This window comes from Capronia epimyces (genome assembly GCF_000585565.1).
Source record: "Capronia epimyces CBS 606.96 chromosome Unknown aczIQ-supercont1.5, whole genome shotgun sequence".
Taxonomy (NCBI): domain Eukaryota; kingdom Fungi; phylum Ascomycota; class Eurotiomycetes; order Chaetothyriales; family Herpotrichiellaceae; genus Capronia; species Capronia epimyces.
In genome coordinates, this window is record NW_006912908.1 from 212,886 (window position 1) to 235,345 (window position 22,460).

At 54.0% G+C, this 22,460-nt stretch overlaps 7 protein-coding genes across 7 annotated transcripts; 4 read left to right on the top strand and 3 right to left on the bottom strand.

Moving 5' to 3' along the window:
- Positions 1-6,571: 6,571 nt before the first annotated feature.
- On the bottom strand, positions 6,572-8,269 carry A1O3_06065 (uncharacterized protein; the record flags this gene model as incomplete). Its single annotated transcript, XM_007736185.1, has 2 exons — positions 6,572-7,890; positions 7,975-8,269. The coding sequence occupies 2 exons, from the start codon at positions 8,267-8,269 to the stop codon at positions 6,572-6,574; spliced, it is 1,614 nt and encodes a 537-aa protein (XP_007734375.1).
- Positions 8,270-8,778: 509 nt separating this feature from the next.
- Positions 8,779-10,608, bottom strand: A1O3_06066 (uncharacterized protein; the record flags this gene model as incomplete). Its single annotated transcript, XM_007736186.1, has 1 exon — positions 8,779-10,608. One exon carries the CDS (start codon positions 10,606-10,608, stop codon positions 8,779-8,781), a length of 1,830 nt encoding a protein of 609 aa, XP_007734376.1.
- Positions 10,609-11,316: 708 nt separating this feature from the next.
- A1O3_06067 (uncharacterized protein) lies at positions 11,317-11,754 on the top strand (the record flags this gene model as incomplete). Its single annotated transcript, XM_007736187.1, has 1 exon — positions 11,317-11,754. One exon carries the CDS (start codon positions 11,317-11,319, stop codon positions 11,752-11,754), a length of 438 nt encoding a protein of 145 aa, XP_007734377.1.
- A 696-nt stretch (positions 11,755-12,450) lies between these two features.
- On the top strand, positions 12,451-14,095 carry A1O3_06068 (uncharacterized protein; the record flags this gene model as incomplete). Its single annotated transcript, XM_007736188.1, has 5 exons — positions 12,451-12,633; positions 12,691-12,799; positions 12,862-13,125; positions 13,185-13,338; positions 13,429-14,095. The coding sequence occupies 5 exons, from the start codon at positions 12,451-12,453 to the stop codon at positions 14,093-14,095; spliced, it is 1,377 nt and encodes a 458-aa protein (XP_007734378.1).
- Positions 14,096-15,630: 1,535 nt separating this feature from the next.
- Positions 15,631-17,166, top strand: A1O3_06069 (uncharacterized protein; the record flags this gene model as incomplete). The annotated part of the gene is made up of 1 exon (XM_007736189.1): positions 15,631-17,166. One exon carries the CDS (start codon positions 15,631-15,633, stop codon positions 17,164-17,166), a length of 1,536 nt encoding a protein of 511 aa, XP_007734379.1.
- Positions 17,167-18,671: 1,505 nt separating this feature from the next.
- On the bottom strand, positions 18,672-19,100 carry A1O3_06070 (uncharacterized protein; the record flags this gene model as incomplete). The annotated part of the gene is made up of 1 exon (XM_007736190.1): positions 18,672-19,100. One exon carries the CDS (start codon positions 19,098-19,100, stop codon positions 18,672-18,674), a length of 429 nt encoding a protein of 142 aa, XP_007734380.1.
- A 1,116-nt stretch (positions 19,101-20,216) lies between these two features.
- On the top strand, positions 20,217-20,981 carry A1O3_06071 (uncharacterized protein; the record flags this gene model as incomplete). Its single annotated transcript, XM_007736191.1, has 1 exon — positions 20,217-20,981. The coding sequence occupies one exon, from the start codon at positions 20,217-20,219 to the stop codon at positions 20,979-20,981; it is 765 nt and encodes a 254-aa protein (XP_007734381.1).
- Between the last annotated feature and the right edge of the window lie 1,479 nt (positions 20,982-22,460).

The following is a 22,460-nucleotide window of genomic DNA, read 5'->3' on the forward strand; positions in this document are numbered from 1 at the left end:
TCAGGTTGATCCTCTCCCTTAATGCACCCATTCTTATTGCACCGCATAGTCTGTGTCAATCCTGGACCCCTGCTCAAATTCAGATTCAATGTCCCTAATCCTGCGACAGCCTAGCCTTGACGTCAATGGGACGCAGAAGCACCGATGCGGCGCAGTGCTGAGCTACTTCCATCAGATTGTCTTATGACCTGTTCCTTGAGCCCTACCACATCCCAGAACAGGGTGGGCTACCTGACTGTTCGACCTGTGTGATCGGTCCGAAAAGCTTGATTAGTTGCTAGGACAGTCGAGCGTGGCAGTCAGAGAAGCACAATCGAGCGGGGAAAAGTGGTCTGAAAACTGAAAGGACTCATTTGTACGGCTACTGATGCATTCTATTGAATGTTATCCAGTTGTACCTCAAATTGCTCCTTGCAGAAGCTTGTCACCCACGAAGCGGCTCATGAACTATGTCTATGTTGTAAAGATATAGCAAATTGTATCTGACGGCTCTTTTCCTGTTCCTATTTTCTGATTCTGAGTTTGCAGTCATTGCAACGTTTCACATAGCAGAGTGAGCAGAAATCATTGAGTTTGGTGCTCATAGGGCCGTTCCCGCACTGGCAACAAAACCAGACTTCGTATGGCTTGGTTGGCAGGACATTTGGCGTTATGGGCGAAGACCATGCATTTGTCGTTGATTGAGGCAGTCCGAGTGCGACTCCGTACTTTGGAACGTCAGTGTGGTGTTGCGAGACATGGTCTTCGGTCGCAGAAGTTGCATCTTTGACCAGTGTCATTTCCGAAGGCGGTAGAGTCTGCGTTGGCTTGTTATGAGTGGAGCCGGGATTTCGACTCTCGCAGGAACTGAGAGATCAAGAAGGGTTGGTCAACTTTGGCCAGAGTGGGAGCACATCCTCGATTTCACATCATTTCAACTTACGGCATTTTCGAGTGTTCAGTATTCGTCTCGGTTCGACGTCAAGATGAGAGTTCATCATAGTATAGGCACAGTTATTAAGTGCTAGACCCAACAATGAAATGCCAGGGGGAATTCGATGTGTCATGGCGAATAAATACAATACCTCTGCTATCTTCCGTTTGTGGCTTCAATTAAACTTACAAACTGCCGAGGGCATCATTGGATGATAGCAATCGCCGTCACATACTAGCGAGGAAACAGATGCTCTCATTGTGATACTGGGAGGATATGCCGTAAACGAGATGCTCGACTCGCTTACGAATGAGGGATGCCCGGCGGATGCACCTTGCCGCATGTTGTAGTCAATGACACAAGGGTTCTACCTTTCAGGCCTTGATGAAATGTCACCAGTGACTTGCTATGCTCGCAGTGATGCTATGTTGCGAGAATAAGGCGGTCCGCGAACAGGAAGAGCTTCGTGGAATCAACTTTGTAGAAGTGAACCCGGTTGATGCTGATGGTGCCCCAGTAAGGCTGACGAGGCTGAGGTAGGAACAGATATTGTCACTATACTTCACCGCATAGAGCCTTTATGCGTGAGTACTCTCCCGTAAAAGCTGCTTCCCCTCAGCTTCCCCTCTTTCCAGCTCACACTGCCCGACACAGTACGGAGTACAACTCTACCTCATCCCTTCGACGGAAGTCTTGCGCTCTACGCAGCAGATTACTTGTGCAGAACGAACCTCGGTCACCGACAATGTCTAGCAAGAATACCTCTAGCTCCGGCTCCGGCTCCGGCTCCTCCGGTAGCTCCTACACTCCCTACACCGTCACCGGCAGTGGGGTCAACAGCCAGGCATCTATCTCTCCTACATACTACCTGCTGTTAGGTGGACGCGCAGAGCTATCCGGAGCTGACGGCTGTACTCTTTTCTTCAATTAGGGCAATAGCTACGATACACGCTCACAGCCATCGGGCTCGGCCTACCACTACTCCAACTCGAGTGAGTCCTGCCGCAGGTGCGCCCTGTCGTCCTTGGGCTGCCAATAACCGGGTACATTAGATGGCTCTTACTACTACTCCAACGGCAATGGCAGCTCTTACTACAACAGTGGAAGTGGAGGAGCTCGCTATACCGCACCGAACGGAAAATCGTACCAGAAGTGACCACGTTGCTTGAGAACATCACACCAAGAGAGCGGAGGGTATGCCAATATGACGTGAGGAGATCGGAGAGGATGTGGACATGTCACCAGATGCTCGAAGGGGTGCGGATACGGACATGACTAGTAGTTCTCCACGAGGGGAAGTCATGGGCGTGACAGGAAGGCTTGGAGTGGCAACATACTCCCACCCAGGTCTGAACATCAGTCCAAGATCAAGATCAAGCAGGAGGCAGTGTACATACATGAGCATTCGACCGCAGTGCGCATCCAGTCAGTCAGTCAGCCAATTGATTGATTGATATCGACACCTCGGCCACTCTGTTCCCTTTGATATAAAGCTGACTTACTGTACGGCATAGTCTACAAGATGCTCCTCGCTCCACCAATGAAGCATCCCTCATGTGCGGTTGCGGCTCAATGAGTTCGGCCGGGCGTCGGCGAGGTGGTTCAATCTCCTCACTGCCGCCGTCCTCCGGCAACTCACGAAGGATGACATCAAAGCGTTCTTGTCGCAGTCGAGTCTATCCAGAGCCATCGGATCTTGTCCTCCTGGGCTTTCGCGCATGCGCATCTGACTTTGAGCTTGCATCTATCGAAAAGCACCAGCTGGACGGGGAACTGGATGCGGAGTACGCACACTGGCATGGTATTCAAGTACTTCAACACCGGCGGAGTCGTTTCTGACGCCATCGTCGTGTAGCGCGTGCTCGACGGCACGGAGATGACATCTACGCTCCTATCAAGAAAGAAGGCTGAGCTGATTTGTCTCACGCATTCAGCTCAGTTCACTGCTTCACCCTTTTGAAAACCTCAACCGAGACGACCAGGAGGTGGCCGATTTGGTTGCCGATACCAAAGCGCTTCGGCGCCAGGCGCAGCTGGAGGCGGTGAAAAGGAAGATCGCGGAACATGCAAGACAAGCTGGCGCAATCAGCTCGACAAAGTTCTACACAAGGGCGACTTCGACTTTTGGATTTGATACAACCGGCCAAGCAAAGCAAGAGCATGCAAGCAATAAGTAGGCTTCTCGCATTCTCGCCGCTGGCTTGCGGAAGTTCTTGTCGGGACGTGTATATTTGTTGCGGTCTGAGGAGCAGCGCAGAAGTGACGATGTATCAACAGTTCAAATATGCCGTCTGATCAGACACCATTGCTGTCGACACTACCCCTGTTCAACGGATCATGTTTTGATCGTCGTGAGCCGCAGTCACTGTCTGGGAACTGGACGTCTGGTCTACAGAGGAAGAGCTGTTGTTATCGCGAGTATGAAGCCACATGTGCGCCAGTCCATCCCACCCGCAGCCGAGCATGAGTGCCTCGTCGACGGCTCGACTCACTTTACGACAACCCGCCCGAGAACGGCCGATGACGCAGCGCTTTTTCTGTACTGTCTCGACTTGGGCACATCGCTCATCTTGTTGCCCAGCGCAGCATGCGCCGACGCAGCCAACTGAATTGGCGCGTCAAGTCAGCGGCCATGGTTCTCGCAGCCTCGCGCGGCCGAACTTTCAGATGGAATGAGGTGATTGCAACAAGGACCAAAGAGCGTCCAGGTGTGTACGCATCAAGTAGTGTGCTGCAAGAAGCTCCACGACCGCGAACGAACTCCTTGACATTGCTGATCGTAAGTTGACCCTTCCAGACGCAATTGTTCCTATATCTGGGGATAGGTGCCACCTACTTAACAAAGGACCGCATTCGACGGCAGTATTCAATGTGCCGGTTGCACACCAACTCTACCGGCAGTCGTCAACAAGGCGTATTTCCAGCGGTATTCGGCGGCTTCAAGAGAGTTATCACCTTCCATTGCTTCCAGAACTTGTTCTTCGTTCTCTGGGGTTTCCTTCGCCTTTTTGGCAGCGGCCTTGCGAGCCTTGCGAGCCTTGCGAGTTCGACGGTTGGCCTTCCCGAGGTTGCCCTCTTTGGTGTGCAGAACGGTCCAGCCGAGCCGGCCGCCATGCTGAGGAAACCCCCAATCCCGACCGCGATCGATTCTGCCTCGGGAAGAGCATGCGCCCGTCACGGGCACGAAGCCGGATTTCAAGCGTGCTCTCCATGCATTGAACCATGCATGACTAGAAGCTGTTGCAAATTATGCGCGGGCTCGCCGATGGCGCCAACCGTAGCGATGATGGGTCTGCGTCACTTGGGACAGGCGTCTTCCAATGATTGCCGAAGCGCAAGTGAGCATCATGCAGATTGATGGCGGAATTGGAACGGCGTATGTTCATTGACGGCGAACAACGCTATGCGAAAATCACCGCATTCTGAGCACGAGTCGGGGGATAGTCCAAGGGTGATGTCAGATGGCGTTGTGTTCGCAAGAGTCCGCCACGGCGGTGAGTCAAGCTATTGAGACAGGCCGGGAGAACTTGAAAGAGGCGCTGAGCGGCAGGTGTTCAGCTCAATAGAGAGGCGGAAAACTGTTAGATCGAGGGAGGGAGTGATGGAGGGAATGGAGGTTGTATGTGAGGATGTGGTCGATGAGGAAAGCCACTGATCGGCAGGTCGGCTGTACTTGGAGCCTTTGTCTTTAGCAGAGGGACGGGAGTGAAGTACGACCACCCAAGTACGAAGGAGTTTAGCAAGCGTGTTTAGCAAAGGAGTTTAGCAAAGGAGTTTAGCAAAGCGTGGTTAGCAAAGCGTGGTTAGCAAAGCGTGGTTAGCAAGCGTGTTTCGCAAAGCGTGTTCAGCAAAGCATGTTTATTCTTTTGGCATCACGTACGGGCTAAGTGACTCGGAGATTCACCATTCCCCCTACCTTAGGATATGTATATACTAATATCCGCCCGGCTACTTATTCCATGACCGACCTGACCTGACCTGACCTGAATACTCGGTGGTATGGGGTATGTATATGGTATATGGTATATGGTAAATGGTATATAGTATACTCCGTACTCTGTCCTTTATACCAAAGTACCATCTGAAAGTTTCCCCTACCCCTTGTCAAACTTACTGTACCTTAGGCACTAAATTTAGGCATTCCCAGCCTTGCCCTTACCCTTTAACCAGAAGGCCGGTATATGCACACCTAAGGTATATATATAGTCTGGGCCTCCCCATACCATACCACTTTGATAGCGAACATGGAACATGGAACATGGAACATTTCAACCTTTGACACGCCCTACCTACGTTGTCTCTTCGTTCGAACGCTGCCAACACCAACACCAATGCCAGAGCTGATGGCAAGTCATGGTGACATGACATGACATGCCAACACCAATTCTAGAGCTGATGACAAGTCATGGTGACATGACATGACATGACATGACATGACCTTGAGTCTTCATTCAAACGCTGCCAACACCAACACCAATTCCAGAGCTGGGCAAGCCATGGTGACACGACATGACATGATATGACGGACATGACTTGGACCGAATGCATGGTGACGAGGAAACAGGCCTTGTTTGCTACAGCTATCCTGACACCTAGTGCTAGTGCTGGTCCTAGTCCTAGTCCCGCTCCAGACGACGAAATACCATATCCAGAGTTAATAATGCCCAGAGTTATTGGGAGTGTGAGTGAGTGGGAGTGAGTGTGAGTGGGAGTGAGTGTGAGTGAGTGTGAGTGTGAGTGTGAGTGTGAGTGTGAGTGTGAGTGAGCGTGAGTGTGAGTGAGCGTGAGTGGGAGTGAGAAGGAACCCAAGTCCGTCGACTTGAACGACATGCAAGGCAGGAGGAAGGAGAGAGGAGGGATGACGGAGGATGGAGCAGGGAGGACGGATGAGAGAGGAGGGAGGAGGGAGGAGGAGGAGGAGGAGGGAGGAGGTATATTGCTGTCTGTCTGAATGTGGAGTCGTGTGATACCGCCACGGAGCAAGATATCACTTTTTGACATTACCACGACTTGACTTCCACCCTGACTTCCACCCTGACGACTGACGATGGTAGCGATGATATGGTTATGGTTATGGTTATGGTTATGGTTATGGATAGGATGAAGTGACCGTGAACGCTGAACGCTGAGCACTGCAGTTAGCAGTAGCTTATGTGATCGGCCTGGCTATCTGGTTGTCGAGTTCGAGTTCGAGTTCGAGTCCGTGTCCAGGTCCGGGTTCTGGTCTGAGGCAGCCAGGTGATTTTCGCAGTGTGTTCAACAGTCGAATTAGGATCAAGGTCAGGATCAAGGTCAAGGTCAAGGTTAGGGTCAGAGTCAGGGTCAGGGTCAGGGTCAGGGTCAGGGCCATGGTCGACCATATTCATGATAGGCAGTAATGAAAGGGGAGAAGGACGTTAAGTATATGTATATATATGCGTGCGTGCGTATGTGTGTGTACACCCAAGAACATCAGGTGTTTTTATGTTTAGAAATATATACACTTGGATCGGACAGACGACAATATATCAAGTCTATATAATCTGACAGACCACAATATATCAAGTGTATATAATCTGACTGAAGGATGTTCAAGGATTCAACCCCACCCAAGCTGATCAAGTATATACAATACCAGCAATCTTGCTCTGGGCTGTCCTCTGCCATCTCAATCCTGGTTCAATTCTCCACGCTGGCGACGGTGTCCTCTTCACTCTGTTTCCGAGCCTCCTCGGCCGGTGTCTCCTTCTCGTTCTTGTGCTCGTGGTCCTCCTCTTGATCTTCATACATGGCAACAGGGGCTTTGTAGATGTGTCTCGAGTAGACGAACCAGTTGACGGTGCTGCACAACAAAACGGCGGCAAAGACGGCCGAGGCATAATTCATCGACTCCGAGGTGACAGGCAGGTACAGGGGGAAGGACAGCCAGACGATCATCATGAGGATCCAGCCGACCGAAACGACGTTGACCACGGTACCGAACCTTCCCAGGTTGAGGTAGTGGTCTTTCCGCAACGCCTTCCTGCGGCCGATGAGCAGGCCGAGGATGGCGAGACAGTAAGACGAGTACAGACAGAGGATCAGGCCGCCAAGGATGGCGTTGAGAGCGGTGCTGGAGCCAAGTTCGATCAGGCCCAGGCAGCACAGCAGACCGAAACAGAAGCAGATGGTGTTGACGGGGAGGCGGTAGTATTCGTTGATGCGCGACATGGTGCCGGAGAAGGGGACGCCGTTTTCGCGTGCGAACGACCACCAGGTACGGGTCCACACGGTCATGACGGTGGCGCAGGTGCTGCCAAAGCCCAGGATGAAGACCAGGGTGCCGAGGATGGTCAGGGCGAGCGAGTCGAACGAGTCCAGCATCAGTTGGATGATGGGTTGGCCGCCCACGGGCGCGAGGAGGTTGTCCGGCTTCACGATGCAGAACATGTAGACGAGGATCATGGGGATGCCGGACAGGGCACAGATGACGGCACCGCCCACCATGACCTGCGGCACCTGTTTCTTGGGGTTGGGCAGCTCGTCGGTCAGATGCGCCGCCGTGTCGAAGCCCGTCACCGCCGTGATGCCGGGCAAGAGGCCGATGAAGAAGACCACGCCGTTGCCCGACCAGCCCGTGGCGTTGACAATGTCGGTGAACACATAGCTGGCCGGCTGCTTGGGGTGCGCCCGCACCAGGAGCGCGATAAGCACGAAGAGCGCGCCGCCGTTGACCAGCAGCACCAGGCTGTTCAGCATGTGCGGGTAAATGCGGAACAGGGGGATGTTCATGGAGAGGCCGAAGATGCCGGCCGCCACGTATCCCAGGTAGAAGTGCCACGGCTGGATGATGAAGGCCGAGTGGCAGACGTTGACCAGCGCCCAGATCAGCTCCGACGTGATCAGCAGGCAGCCCGCCGTGCCGAAGAACCATCCACAACATGCCAGCCAGCCCGTCACGTAGCTCAGCCCCCGACTGTATTTCTTGGGCATCAGCGTTGCCGTCCAATAGATCTGGCCTGGAAGAGCAGGAGAACAGCCCCATGTTAGCATTATCCAGGATATGTCTGACAACCACGACAACCAACAACGGCTGCACTCACCTGATGCGTGCGGATACACGGCCGCAATCTCCGCCAGCGACAAACAGATGCAAAATCCCATGACGCAGGCCAGCAGGTATCCGAAGAAGAACACAGGGCTGCCTCCGATCCCAATCACGAACGACAGGTAGGTCCCGATGGCCAGCGGTGTCGACGACACCGAGAACTGCATCCCCAGCGAGCTCCAGAGGCGGAAAGGCCTGTCAAGCTCTTTGGGTGGAATGACAACTTCGGCCACTTCGACGTCGACATCGACGCTGGACTCGGGGTGGGTGGCCACCATCTCTTTCTCCATCGTGGGTGGTGGGTGGCTGGGTATGGAATGAGTCCTGGAGGATATTGAGGGTTCGACAAGGTCGAGGGAATGCAGAATGTTTATGTATATATAACTGTTGGCACTCCTAGCAGACAAAGAGAGGTCGGTAGTGGAGATGGAGAGACAGAGAGATGGCGAGGTGCGGTGGAGGGCTTCTTCATATCTGACTTCCCCGGCCCTTCACATGTAGGGATAGTAGGGGTAGTTCAAATCATACCACCGGCCCCGGCTGAGTTAGTCGATTGAGGGATCATCCATCTCCTATCGCGATCCCGGTCAGTATGCAACTCGATGTGTGTCTGTCATGGTGGTCCCAGAAGGGTTGGGAGGAGGTAGAACAGGCGTGCCGTGCTCGCAGATGACTGCCCAAAAGGATTCAGGTTAGCTTATCATTTCCATCACCAAAGGGGAAAAGAAAAGTGGTTCCATTCGCGATAGGGGCAAATTCCCCATACTAATTGTATTATATTATTCAAGGGTGTTTGAGTTTATGTCAGCAGAATGTCAATGCCTAGATCGTCCATGACATCCTGCCAGGTGATATCCACCCCCAGCTGGTCCTCGTCCCGCCTTTGCCAGACTTCCAGGACCACGTTGGCGGCAGAACACATGTTGCCGATGCCGAGGAGGTGGCCCTTATCAAACAGGCGGATGCACGTATGTCGCAGCTTACTGGAGACATCAACTTCGCAGGCCGTGATGAACAGGGGCCACAGGAGACCGCACACGTTCTTGTCGCTCTCCAATCGGTTGATCTCGCCCAGATGGTACAGACTTCGTCGCACCAGCCTCTGCAGTCGGGCCGGAGCGGTCCGTTTCAGAGTCCGATGAAAATGGATCAAGCAGGCGTTGTAGAATGCACAGGCATGATGTTGGGTCAGTTGGTCGTACTCTTCACCCACCTCGGGCACCAGGGCATCCGGGTCACTGAGCTTGATCTGCTGTTCCAGCTCGTCCAGCTCGTTAGATGGCGCGGGAGCACCACGCCGTGAAAGCTGGTTGATGCGAAGCAGACTGTTGAAGATGCCCTCGGTGATGCCGAATACCTTGTCCAGGATATATTCGGTCCAGGTGTATTCTACCGGGCTACCGCCCTCGATCATCAATGGATCGGCCGGAACTTGCGGGTCTTGCGCTCCGGCACTTCTCCGGTGCCGGGAATTCAGAGCCTCGATGCAGAGGAAGATCTGCTGCAGAGTATTGGCACTGTACTTGTTCGCCCAGCCTTGGGCGCAGATGGCTTGCAACCAGGTTCTCCCGCCCGTCAGATGGATGCGCCAGGTGGATGAAGTGCCTCGGATGACCTCAATCGACGACATGGCAATGATGGTGGCTAAAAGGGCTTCGCGCTGACTCTCTCCGGTCTGCGTGAGATTGCGTCGCAAGTACTGCATGCTCTTTTGGTGGTGTTTGGTGCCTACCGCTAGAAAATGCTCCTTGGTCTCCGACACTTGCGCTCGGTTGAAAGCCGAGACAGCATAGATGGCATGCAGCAGCGCCGCGTGTCCTGAGCCCAGATCGGGATCTTGGGACGCTGATAGTGCCAGTGGAATGAAGATGGTCTGGAAGGGATTGTCCTTGCGCGGGGTAGGAATCATCATTCCGCTTAGGTCCGTAATCCAGAACCGAAGTAGCTGGCGTTCGTCGGGCGACGACGACGACAGATAGAGAGGAAGGTGGGGGATGATTTGTTGCTTCAATCCTATCGCGGAGTTGGTAGCAGCACCGTCTGGTGTGACATGTTCGTTGAGGGCGATCTCGTCAGTCGCGATCTCGATCTCGTTGGTCGCGATGTCATCTTCCTCGTCTAGAAGGCTGGGGTCCGGGGTATCGATCCAGCTGACATCCGGGGGCGAAACAGACTCAAGCTCGTCCTCGTCAGTGTCGGGCGCATTTCCTGGGTCTACAAATTGCACAGGCCCTGCGCCACCGACAACTCTGTCTTCGTTTTCAGTCAACGGGCTGGCGGCAAACACCGAAAAGGGCCCGACTTGCAAGCTGGCGTCTGCCTTACAAGCATCGATCTGGTTCAACGCGGACTGGAGAAAGCGGTGACTGAGGACGGGCCGTAGGTGTTCGTGGCCATCCAAGGTGGATCGACGGGCGACCAAGTTTCGACGATCATCCCCGTCATCTGGACCCCAGACAAGTTTCACATTGTAGCCTTGACACACCAGAGAGGCCACACTGCACCGTCGGCAGCTTGGTTTCTCCTCGCCGCATTTGACCTTGCGTGCACGACACGTCCAGCAACCTGAATACGTCTTGCTCCGCGGCTTCTTGCGCCCATGGCTCCGTCGCTGCTCCACCGAAGGCATGGGCTGGGAGTCGAGGGCGAGGGCCAGGAGGTGAGATTGGGGGGCATTGAGGTCGAGTGTAAAGAGTAGTCAACAGAGAGGAAGGATTTGGTCGGGGGAGGGGCTGCGGATAAGCAGTCGGTGGTGCTGGACAGATGAGACGGCTGCGCTCGCCTCTGCTCGCCTCTGCCTGCTGGTTCGGGTGCGCGCGGGTGGCGGATGATTGATGGTGGTCCCAGCGTCGAGTCTAGAGCACGAGCGAGAGCTGACGAGACGATTGCCGGCCCAGACCAGCCAGATTGAATCCACCGAGGAGAGAAGAGGAAAGAGGACGGAGTAGAGCGGGATGGAGGCGATCAGGGACGCGTCAGAATGGGCGATAAGACATGGCTCGGATATCCTTCCCTACCCAGCCCGATAAGCAAATAGTGGCAGATAGGATATAATAGGACATGCTAGTTAGGTAATTAGTTGTGCTAACTGCTAACTTCTTCGCCGTTGCCTGCCAGACTTGTCGTCGGCCTTGAACCACGGCAACAAGCAACAAGCATCAATGTACCAATGCAGACATCATCATGATTGCACAACTTGAAGGTGCCTGGCCAGGCCGGCTGGCTTCGAACTGCCCGGCATCATTCCGCTCATTCTGCTCATTCTCCTCATTCTGCTCATATCCTCGCGTGGTCTCTCGCATTCCTCCTCTTCCCCTGTCACTCTCATCCCGCAACTATGGAGTATCAAGGACCTCTCACCAAGGTCGGTCTTAAATGCATCAACACCCCCGGGCTGGGTGAGAAACTGGCGCCTCTCTACGGCATCTCGAGTGCCATTGTCATCCCTCCCAACGCCACCTTGTTCGAAACCAGCGGCCATACCGGCTGCAACTTGGACATCGAGTATCCCGAATCCCTCAAGGACGAAATTCTACAAGCCTTCCAAAACGTCGAAAATACCCTGATTGCCGCCGGGGTGCCAGGTGGATGGCAAGGCGTGTACAAGATGACTTCGTACCACGTGGGAAGCCTGGACGATGCTGGAGAAGGGTTGGAAGCGGCCATGGCAAAGTACCTCAAAGACAACCGAATCGCATGGTGCGGCGTTTCCGTTGCCGGCCTCTCTGGCCCGGCTAGAATTGAGATCACGGTGTCGGCGGCCAAGGGGCCATGATGGAATTCAATTGGAGCTGGAGCATGAATGAGCGATATTCTCGTACTGGAGGAAAGCAACGCAGATGATGATGCTATGGAGACGAGAGATATCTTTGAGCAGTCGTTGACACACTATACCAGGGATTCGGGGACTATCCCAGTCGGAAACTATCCCAGTGCCTTGAGGCTCTACTCTGGTCTTCAATCCAATGCCACATGATACAAGACAAACACTGTGAATAATGCATCTATTCTCGACTCGATTCCGTATTCGTCTGATCAGGTGGGAGGGCCTACCAGTGTATCAGATAGTGGCAAACCCCAATGTAACGAAACCGAAACTCTCTAATCGTGGTACATGCTACACGCTACACACTACACGTCTTCCGGAAACGGAAACCTGCCAAAAGTGGAACTAATCAAGCCCGGCACAGAAAATGAAGCCTGGGAAGCCGACAGCGAGCCCGGCCACCACCTCTCAGATCTGAATGCAGAGCGATTCGGTCGGTCTACAGACACCCACCGGGTGATATGGATGTGCCAATGGTCGGTGGCATATGATCCCCCGTCTTGGCCCGGCGGATTTACGGCGCAATGGGAAATACTTCATAAACATAAACCCATCTTCAAACAATCAAACTCGTCCCAATCAACTCTACATTCACCCATTACTTCCCCCGGTCCGTCCACAGGAGATAGATCAGCGCTGTTCAGAATGATTTCCCAAGCCATCCAGCGGGTGGCACCGGCCGTCGAGACCGTTGTCAAGCCCAGTCTCGGATCCATCAGACTGACGCCAGAAGCACAGCATTTGCAACAGCTGGAAATCGACTATACCGTCGGCGGCTTCACGCCTCTTCCTGGTTTCTTTGAGCGCGGACAAGGCGCCAAACTTTGGGTACGTCGTTCAAGTGTGTGTTCTAGTGGACAACAAGCTGAGAAGGATTCCCTCTAGGACATCAATGGCCGAGAATACTTGGATTTCATCTGCATGTTCAGCGCTGGTAACCAGGGTCACTGTCATCCCAAGATTGTGGCAGCCATGATCGAGCAGATGCAGAAAGGTCAGCCGAACTGGAAGGGAAGCAACGGCAACAGCAGCAAATGGCTGATTTCATGTCTACAGCGTATCTCATCAACACCTCGACACACAACACCAAATGGCCCGTCTTTGCCGAGATGATGTGCAAACGGTTCGGCTACGACAAGATCTCCGCCATGGTCACCGGCGCCGAGGCGGCCGATCTGGCCTGCAAGATCGTTCGACGACACGCCCACAAGGTCCGGGGCATCCCGGCCGAGGATGTGCTCGTCCTGGCCGTGTCTGGCAGTTACCACGGGCTGACCGGCGGCGTGTGGAACTTGCAAGACCCGAGTCCGGCACGAACAGGTCAGTCACACCACCAGCCACCGCCCCTGTGATAGGAGACCCTGACCATATGACTGTAGAGTACGGCCTGGACAGCAAACAGCAGACCAACGTCAACCCTTCCACCGGCGAGTTATTGCGCTACGGTGAAATCGAGGACTTGGAGAAGTGCTTGGAACAGCATCACGATCGCGTTGCGGCAATCATCATCGAGTCCATCCGCAACACTGGCAAGTAAGTAGTTTGGACCCCAAGGCCCATGATTGCGCACCTGCAGATGGATCCTACCTTTGAACAACACTGATACTGACGATGGGTGATTAGCACATTCGAGCAGGAAGTGAAGTACGCGCGAGGGGTGTACGACCTGTGCAAGAAATACGGCGTTCTCTTCATTGCCGACGAAGTGAGAATGGGCTCCGGCAAGACGGGCAAGTTCTTCTCCTTCAACCACCTCGGCGACGACGTCAAGCCCGACATGCTTGTGATCGGCAAGTCGATGACGGGCGGCGCCTATCCCGCGTCCTTTGTGCTGGGACCCGAAGAGATCATGACCGTGGTCGGCCCGTACGAGAGCGGCTCGACCTTCGCCCACACTCCGCTGGCGATTGCCGCCGCCGAAGCGGCCATCCGAGTGCTGGACGAAGAGCACATGGTGGAACGAGCCCACGCCATCGGAGAGAAATTCACCCAGTTGACCGAGTCGCTGCACGACCACCCCTACGTGACGGGCATCGAAGTGCGCGGCGCCGATTTCAGCATCACCATCAAAGAAGACGTGGCGGGAAAGGTGACGGCCCGTCGCATCGGCGGACTGTGCTTGCACAAGGGCCTGCTGCTGTACCCGCTGGAAGGCCGGCTGAGGATGAGTGTGACGATGGTCATGACAGACGAGCAGCTGGAGCAGGGCGTCCGCATCATCAAGCAGGCCTTGGACGAAGTCACCAGCTACGACGAGATTCCTGGCGAGAAATGGCACCGATCGCACTAGAGGGAGCATTAGTAGCCCGCCAGATCTAGACCGTCTTGGAGGAGTTGAGTTGGATTTCGCTTGAGCCTTACACAGTCATAGCATCTAGATTACACCGTCATCGCATCTAGACAGGCGTCTGAGGCCATGGGTTGGGTTTTACTTGAGCCTTACACCGTCATCGCACATAGACAGGTGCCTGGAATTGGGTTGCACCCTGCATAGAGAAGAGACAACCAGGCCATGGAGTTGGATTGCACCTTGCACATTGCATAGAAAAGAGACCACTACAGGTATAGAGTACTCTATACCATTCCAGTCATGGGCAATGTACTCCGTAAAAGGACGGATATCCTATTGATCAGATTGTCAGACTTGGGCGCATTCCCAGCCTTGCCTTTCAACCAGAGAGGCTGGTTTAGACTTTGCCATATAGCATGCGATCCCCCTATGACCCGTTGATAGAGAAGAGGGAACATTTCAACCTTGATTTAATAGGTTGCACGTTGTATAGAGAAGATACAACCAGGCTATAGAGTTGGATTGCATCTTGCATAGAGAAGAGACCACCACAGGTATAGAGTAGTCTGTACCATTCCAGTCATGGGCATGGAGAAGAGACAACCACAGATATACAATAGTCTGTACCATTCCATTCATGGACAATGTACAAATCCGGATATCCTATTGATCAATCAGATGATTCTACTCTGTACCATTCCAGTCATGGCCAAAGAGAAGAGACAGCCACAGGTATAGAGTACTCCGTACCATTCTAGTCATGGCCAATGTACAAGGACGGATATCCTATCCTATCAATCAGATGATTTTACTCTCTACTCGGTACAGTGTCGATGACCCTTGCATCCCTTTAGGGATCCATGCTTCAGGACCGCAACTCTGACAGTCGCCACCGGCTACTACTTCTGGACGACAGTTCTCAGCTGGTCGTCACCGCTTGCTACTTCAGGACGAGATCTCAGTTGACCGATATGGAAGAATCAAGGGTCCCAATCCGTCAATATCCAATAAATTGCTTATCACGCACCCGCACAGACCACAGACCGCGCAAGGCCTGGGTCAGCCTCGCCACTCGACCAGCTCAGCTCGCCTCTGCCTGCTGGATCAGATCAGATTTCCGCTGTCCACCTCTTTTCTCTTTTCACTTTTCGGTTTGGGGTTTTCCTCAGCATGGCGGCTGTCCTGTCTCGCCTGAAACGGTCTGCCTACCAAAGAGGGCAACTATGTATGCTCCAGAGATTGTTATCTGTTGAGATATTTCATTTCGCGCTCTTATCTCATGACAAGACCCCTTTGGGATACTAGCTGCGACCAGGCTGACGGGACGAGCGAACACACGCACCGGTACCAGCGCCGGCGCCAGTACCAGCACCAGCACCAGCACCAGCACCAGCACGCGGTGGTATTGGCCGTGTTTAAAAGAGGCGCCATGTCCAGCTGTGTCTATTAATGAGCACCGGGCTACCCACGATCCCCATCAACAGCCACTGCAAAGACCAGAAACACATCACTTCGGGCTAGAACCACAGTACACGATGGACGCTGAGAAACAGCTCCCGGGACCTGGGCTCGCCGCGGCAGCCCCAGTGGACGACCACGACCACGACCACGACAAAGGCCTCGTCTCCAACCTGGCAGAGCAGAGCGCGATCCCCGAACAACCGTACGGCATCTGGAGTTTGCTCGCAATGGGCTATTCGGTCAGCAACACGGCCATGAGCCTGACGGCGTCTCTGATCACCGGCATTGGCAGCGGCGGGCCCGTGGTCTTCACCTGGGGCCAGATCATGATCTTCATCTTCTCCCTCTGCGTGGCCTGCTCGCTGGCCGAAATGGCCTCAGCCTTCCCCCATCCCGGCGGCCAGTACTACTGGGCATCGCGGCTGGCACCGCAATCCATCCGTCGCGGCGTGTCATATCTGGTCGGCCTCCTCAGCTGGGCGGGTGTGGTCTTGACCTGTGCCTCGGGCACGCTTGCCATCCCGTCCATGGTCATCGGCATGCTGATCCTACGCAACCCGGACTTCAGTTTCCACCCGTGGCAGCTGTTCGTGGGATACCAAATCACCAACATCTTCATCGCGTCGTTTAATTTTGTCGAGTTCCTCCTGCCCAAGGCCAGCCTGTTCAACATGTGGTGGTCGGTGACCAGCATCGTCATCATCTTCATCACGGTGCTGGCCGCCTCCCCGACCAAACAGTCGGGCTCGTTCGTCTTCACCGACTACATCAACGTGTCCGGCTGGAGCGACGGCATCGCCTTCCTCACCGGCATGCTGGGGGCTAACTGGGGGTTCACCAACCTGGACGCCGTAACGCACATGGCCGAAGAGATCCCCAATCCGCGGGTCAACATTCCGCGCGCTCTGATGGCCACCGTCATCACCGGCATCGGCGTGTCGTTCCCCTACGCCGTCGGCCTCATGTTCTCCATCCAATCCGTCGACGACATCCTCACCACCCCGACCGGCGTGCCCTCGCTCGCCCTCTTCCGCCAGGTGCTGGGTAACGACGCGGGCGCCATCGGCCTCCAGTGTCTGATCCTGATCGCCTTCGTCGGCGCCATTCAGGGCGTGCATACGTGGCAGGCCCGCGTGGCCTGGGCTTTCGCCCGCGACCACGGCTGGCCGTTCAGCAGCAAGCTGGCCGAGATCGCGCCGGCGCCGTTCCAGACTCCCATCTACGCGCATCTGTGGTCGTGCGGCGCCGTCGCCCTGCTGGGATGTCTGTATCTCGGCTCCACCGTCGCCTTCAACTCGTTCATCGGCGCCGGCATTCTGTTCCAGTATCTGTCGTACTCGGTCTGCATCATCTTGCTCCTCCTGCGCGGCCGGAGCAGCATACCGCATGGTCCGTTCTGGTATCCGCGCCTCGGCTACATCGCCAACCTGGTCACCCTGGCATGGACCACCGTCACCTTGATCTTCTATTGTTTTCCCACCGCCTATCCGACCACGGCGTCCACCATGAACTACGCCTCGTGTGTGGTGGCGTTTATCTTTCTGTATGCCGGCTTTTATTGGGCGTTGTGGGGACGCAAGACGTTTACTCTTCCGAGGGAGAAGTTGTGAGACGTTTGCTTCCCAGGGAGAGGTTGTAATAAGCGTTGACTCTTCCCAGAGAGAGGTTGTAGTAAACGTTTAGTCTTCCCAGGGAGAAGTGGTAGTAGACGTTTACTCTTCAGGGAGAAGCTGTAGTAGCTACATACCTACAAACTGTTTGGCATTCAGGCTTAGCCTGGGCACTTGCTCTTTCCTCAGCACTTTTAGACTTGGCACTTTCACACTGTATTCAAGTTGATCCAGTACAGGGTCGTAGCGTCAGGGCTGGCACTCTCACTTTCACACTGTATTGACCCAGTACAGGGCCGTAGCATCAGGCCGGCACTCTCAGTCCAGTACAATGGCCGTAGTCAGGTCAGGCACTCTCACTCACACTCTCAGTCGTTGTACTTGTACAGTAGATAGCATTGGATTTTAGCCATCACGCAACGAATACGGAGTACAGGACTGAATGAGAGCGAGAGCGAGGGCATTTGAGCCAGAGAATCCAGCATCATTCTGACCCTGATCTTGACCCTGAGTATGGCTATGGCTATGACTATGACCATGACCATGTTCCTGTGAAAGGTTGAAATGTTCCATGTTGGCCATCAAAGTGGTATGGGGTATAGGGGGAGCCTAAGGTCCAGACGATATAGTGTACAGGAGAGTATGCCTACCTAGATATGTATACCTGCCTTCTGGTTGAAGAATAAGACTGGATGCATAGGTTGGTGCCTAAGTTTGATAGAATATGGCTATGATTATGACCATGTTCCAAGACATGTTCCAAGTACGAGAGGCCATCACTGCGATCATGATCATGGCTGTGGCTGTGTGTGATTGTAGATATGACCATGATCATGACTGTGACTGTGGCTGTGATTATGGCTATGACATGACCATGTTCCTGAGTACGAAAGGCTATGATCATGATCATGACTATGATTGTGAGTACGAAGGGCTACGACCATGACCATGTTTGTGACTGTGGCTGCGATTGTGATCATGGCGATGGCCATCACGATGACTATCCGAACTACGGATTGAATTGATAGTGAGCATCAGAGGTACGAACCCAAAGATATATACATACATGAGACAGACAGACATACAGACAGACATACAGACAGACATGCATACATGAGATACTGTACCTAACTATGATATGACCATGCCCACAAACTCCAAGCAGGTACCTAGAGAAGGCAGACAGGTAGGTAGGCAGGGAGGCAGGTAGGTAACCAGCTAACCAAGGTACCTGTGACCGTGACCATGACCATGATCATGACAGCAATGTCCATGACAGCAATGACCATGACCATAACAGCAATAACCATGACCATGACCATGGCTGACCATTACCATGACAGCAATGACCATGATAGCAGTGGCCATGACCGACCATGACTATGTCAAAGGTTGAAATGTTCCATGTTCTCTATCAAAGGGTCGCAGGGGGAGCGCATGCCTAAACCAGCCTTCTGGAAAGCGCAAGGCTGGGAATGCCCAAGTCAGTGCCCAAGTTTGACAGACTATCTATACAATGACGACGCCTTCTCATTCTTAGTATAGCCAATAGACGAAGTAAACTTCTTCCCCTCAAAGGTATACTTGTAAAAGTGGTGGGAGAGCACGCGCTCGCCCTTCTTCAGCGGCACAAAGGCCTCGGGGAAGCCGGCGTCGGCAAAGGGCTTGCGATCGACATCGACCAGGGCAACCAGCTCGACGTCGACCTCGGCCGCCAGCGCATTGCCCTCGGTCTTGGAGTAGTAGCCGACCAGGTGGTAGGTCAGCTTCATCTGCGACTGGATCAGCGGGATCAGCTGCAGAATCCGTGCGTGGTCGTAGTGGTGGCCGTCGTCCAGCAGGTAGATTTCCGGCTTGTAGTATTTCTCGGCCGCGGCGACGATGTTGCCGGAGTTGACGAGGTTGAAGTATGCCTGGAAGGTTTGCTCGTCCATTTTGAGTTGGAGTGAGATTTGTTCTTTCTATGGGTGCTGGATGGTTGATGGTTGATTGTCAACTGTCAATTGTTGGTTGATGGTGGCGTTGATGGTTGGTTTGGTGTTGGGTTGATGCAGATGACTTGTCAGGACAGTGTTGGTCGTTGGAGTGGGAATTGGAATTGATATGGCGTAAACCTGATCGTGAATACAACACTACCAATTCTCCGACCGCCGGCAAACAGGAGATCTTGATCTTATTAATGTAGATGTAGTGTGATAACAGTAGTGGAAACACAGCGAAGTGGTCAGTCCGTCCGACTTCGACTTGGAGCGCAGCGCAGTGCAGTGCACCGCAGCGCAGCGTAACGTGCTTGGGGCCACCGAGCGTCGGGCGATTAACTGAACACAGCGTGTTCGGTTCGGGACACCGATGTGAGCTCAGATCTCTGCTCTCTGTCGATTCCCCCTTCTGGCTGGTGGCCTCAAGTGATCAGGATAGGATGGGATGGAATGGGATAGCTGCAAGGTACCGAAGGGTGTCAATGGGTGGCGTTGTGTGCTCGCTACCGCCTACTGACTTCATCTCATTATGCATCCAGCATTAGGTAATTAAGGTCACAGGTAGATAATCGCGTGGTAGGACTGATCGAGACGGTCTAGATCTGGCGGGCTGCTATTCCAGAATAATCACAGACTTATCACTGCCGATAACTAATTGCTGTGTGTACAGCGGCCGCCGGGTAGATAACAGACCGGCAGACAGCAGACCACTTTGGGCAGCCATCAGCGAGCTCGCCCATTGCAGCTCATACTGTAACCACTCCAACTGCACGGGCCCACCAGCAACTCCAGCTCGGCTTCAATGAAGTGGCAGCGCCCAAGGTCGGAGAACCCTCAACATCCTGGATCCTGCATCGCCAGATAAATATGACCACGGTCAAATACCAACAATAATAAGCCGACACGGGCCGAATTAGCAAACAACATCTGACATTTGAGGTCAAACATCTGATCCCAGGACCGCCTCGCCCCTTCAATCGTTCGCTCTCTGGCTCTTCACTTCCACTCTTCACTTGTCAACTTCCATCCTTTCACCGTTCCCTTCATACATCCCCATCACCTCCTCACACCATGGCCAACACCCTCCAGGACCGTGTGGCCATCGTCACCGGTGGCTCTCGAGGCATCGGAGCCGGCATCGCCTATGAGCTGGCTGTCCGAGGAGCCAACATTCTCATCACATACAACAACGCCAGCACCCAGGCCGACGAGGTGCTTGCCAAAGTCAAGGCTTTGGGAAGAGAGGCCATTGGTGTCCAGGCCGGCGGAAGTGACCGCACCGCCCCCAAGCGCATCGTCGACGCCGCCGTGGCCAAATGGGGCCACATCGACATCATCATCAACAACGCCGGCGCCGGCGATGACATCCTCCTCAAGGACCTCACGCACGAGTCCTGGGACAAGGTGTTCGACTGCAACCTTCGCTTCCCCACATTCTTGGTCAAAGAAGCCATCCCCTACTTCGGCACCGCCCCGCGCATCGTCAACATCTCCAGTGTCATTGCCCGCATGGGCGGTGCGTATGCCACCCCCTATTGTGCCACCAAGGCCGCCTTGGAGGGCGTGACCAAGGTCTGGGCCCAGGAACTCGGCCAGCAATACGGCGCCACCGTCAACTGTGTCAACCCGGGTCCCGTCGCCACCGACATGTGGTTGCGGGATACCGACCCGGACGTGTTGAAGGAATGGGAACCCAAGATGAAGGAAACGCCCGCCGCTCCTCGTATCGCCACCCCGGACGATATTGCGCAGATTGTGGCCTTTTTGGCCGAGGAGAGGAGTCGCTGGTCAACGGGGAGCACGGTGAATGCGAATGGTGGTCTTTGCTTTGTGTAGATGCGATAGATTGCATTTGGGGTCATGGGAATCTGTTCAAGTTGGTCATCCTTCACTATAATACCGAGTCGAGTTGTCGGTCGTACAGTACGGAGTAGACACTTGCATCGGAGTACCTAGACACTTGGTACTCCGAGTGATGCCATCCTGGGTGGACGCAGACGCACCACCCTTGAGCGGTGATCAATCCCAATGTGATTCTGATCTCGTCGAAACGGTTGAGAACAAAAACAATTCCCTAACCAGCCCCGAAGAACTGATTAGAGAAGTGAAAACGAGACTGTGTAGTCACCAAGGGATGTGGTGGTGAAGTTGATGTTGGTGAACTTGGAGTTGTGATGCAGTGTTCTGGCTGCGATGCTACTACCGGATGCTTAGTGCCACTAATCACGCTGGCATGCAGCTAAAGAGCCTTAGGCTCCTTAGGCTTTGCCTAGCAGCCAGCAGCCGAGGTACTGAGATAAAGCGGCGTTACCCTGTCCCCGAAGGAGCTTCACCTGCGCTCGCCGCGAAATTTCTTCCTCATGCCTCCCAAATTAAAAGCCAGAGTGAATCCTGCGAAACTTGTGATTCTAGCAAGATCAATTCATCTGTCCCTTCTCCCTGGACAGCTCCTCGCTCCTCACTCCTCACTCCTCACCACTCACTTCTCACCATCACGGTACGGTATAGTACGCAATCCCAACTTCCCCCTCCATCTGTGCACCCTGCATTTGACCAACACCCTCTGGCGACCCTCCTCGACACCAGCTGCCCTCGCAACCTTTTCTCAGTACGTACACATAGCGGGAGATGAGCCCTTCCAGGGGCTGGGATCAGAACCACGAGCCACGAGCCTGGAGCTGGACCAGAGACCCGGAAGTTAGGAGCCAAGAGCACCAGGAAAGAAAACTTCCTCAAAACACAATGCAAGTCAGGAGAGATGTTGTTGTTGTGCATGTACAGAGCTAGCCCAGCCTGACGCGTTTGTTGTCTCCGACGCGAAGAATGCCGAGAAAATGATGACAACGCTTCTACCATTGACCGAACGCAGAAATTGCACATACCCTCTCCACAAACACCACATGGTTTCTCTTTCTGAGATCGTGTTTCCATCTGAGGCTGACATGACATCCGTTACAATCATAACTGCGTCGTTGGTGTGAACTCCGCACTGAACCCGGTGTCATGTCAAAGTTGCTCTCCGTTATGATGCTCAAGACTGCAGCAAAGAGGACATCATCCTTGATGGTGAACTTCGGGACCAGTCTGATCAGTTCAGTTCCTTGAGCGTGAGAAACTCGTTCACGGCTTCTTGCCTCCAAGCAACATCGTGCTCGAATGCCTATGCCTCGATGCCTCGGAAATCGGCCTGCAATTCCCTTTCCGTCCATATCGCGACCTTGGAAGCTTTCTGCATCACAACAACGCGGATCTCACCCGTGAGAAGAGAAGGAGCTGGGATAAACACAGCAACGTGAGTCTCACCCGTGAGAAGAG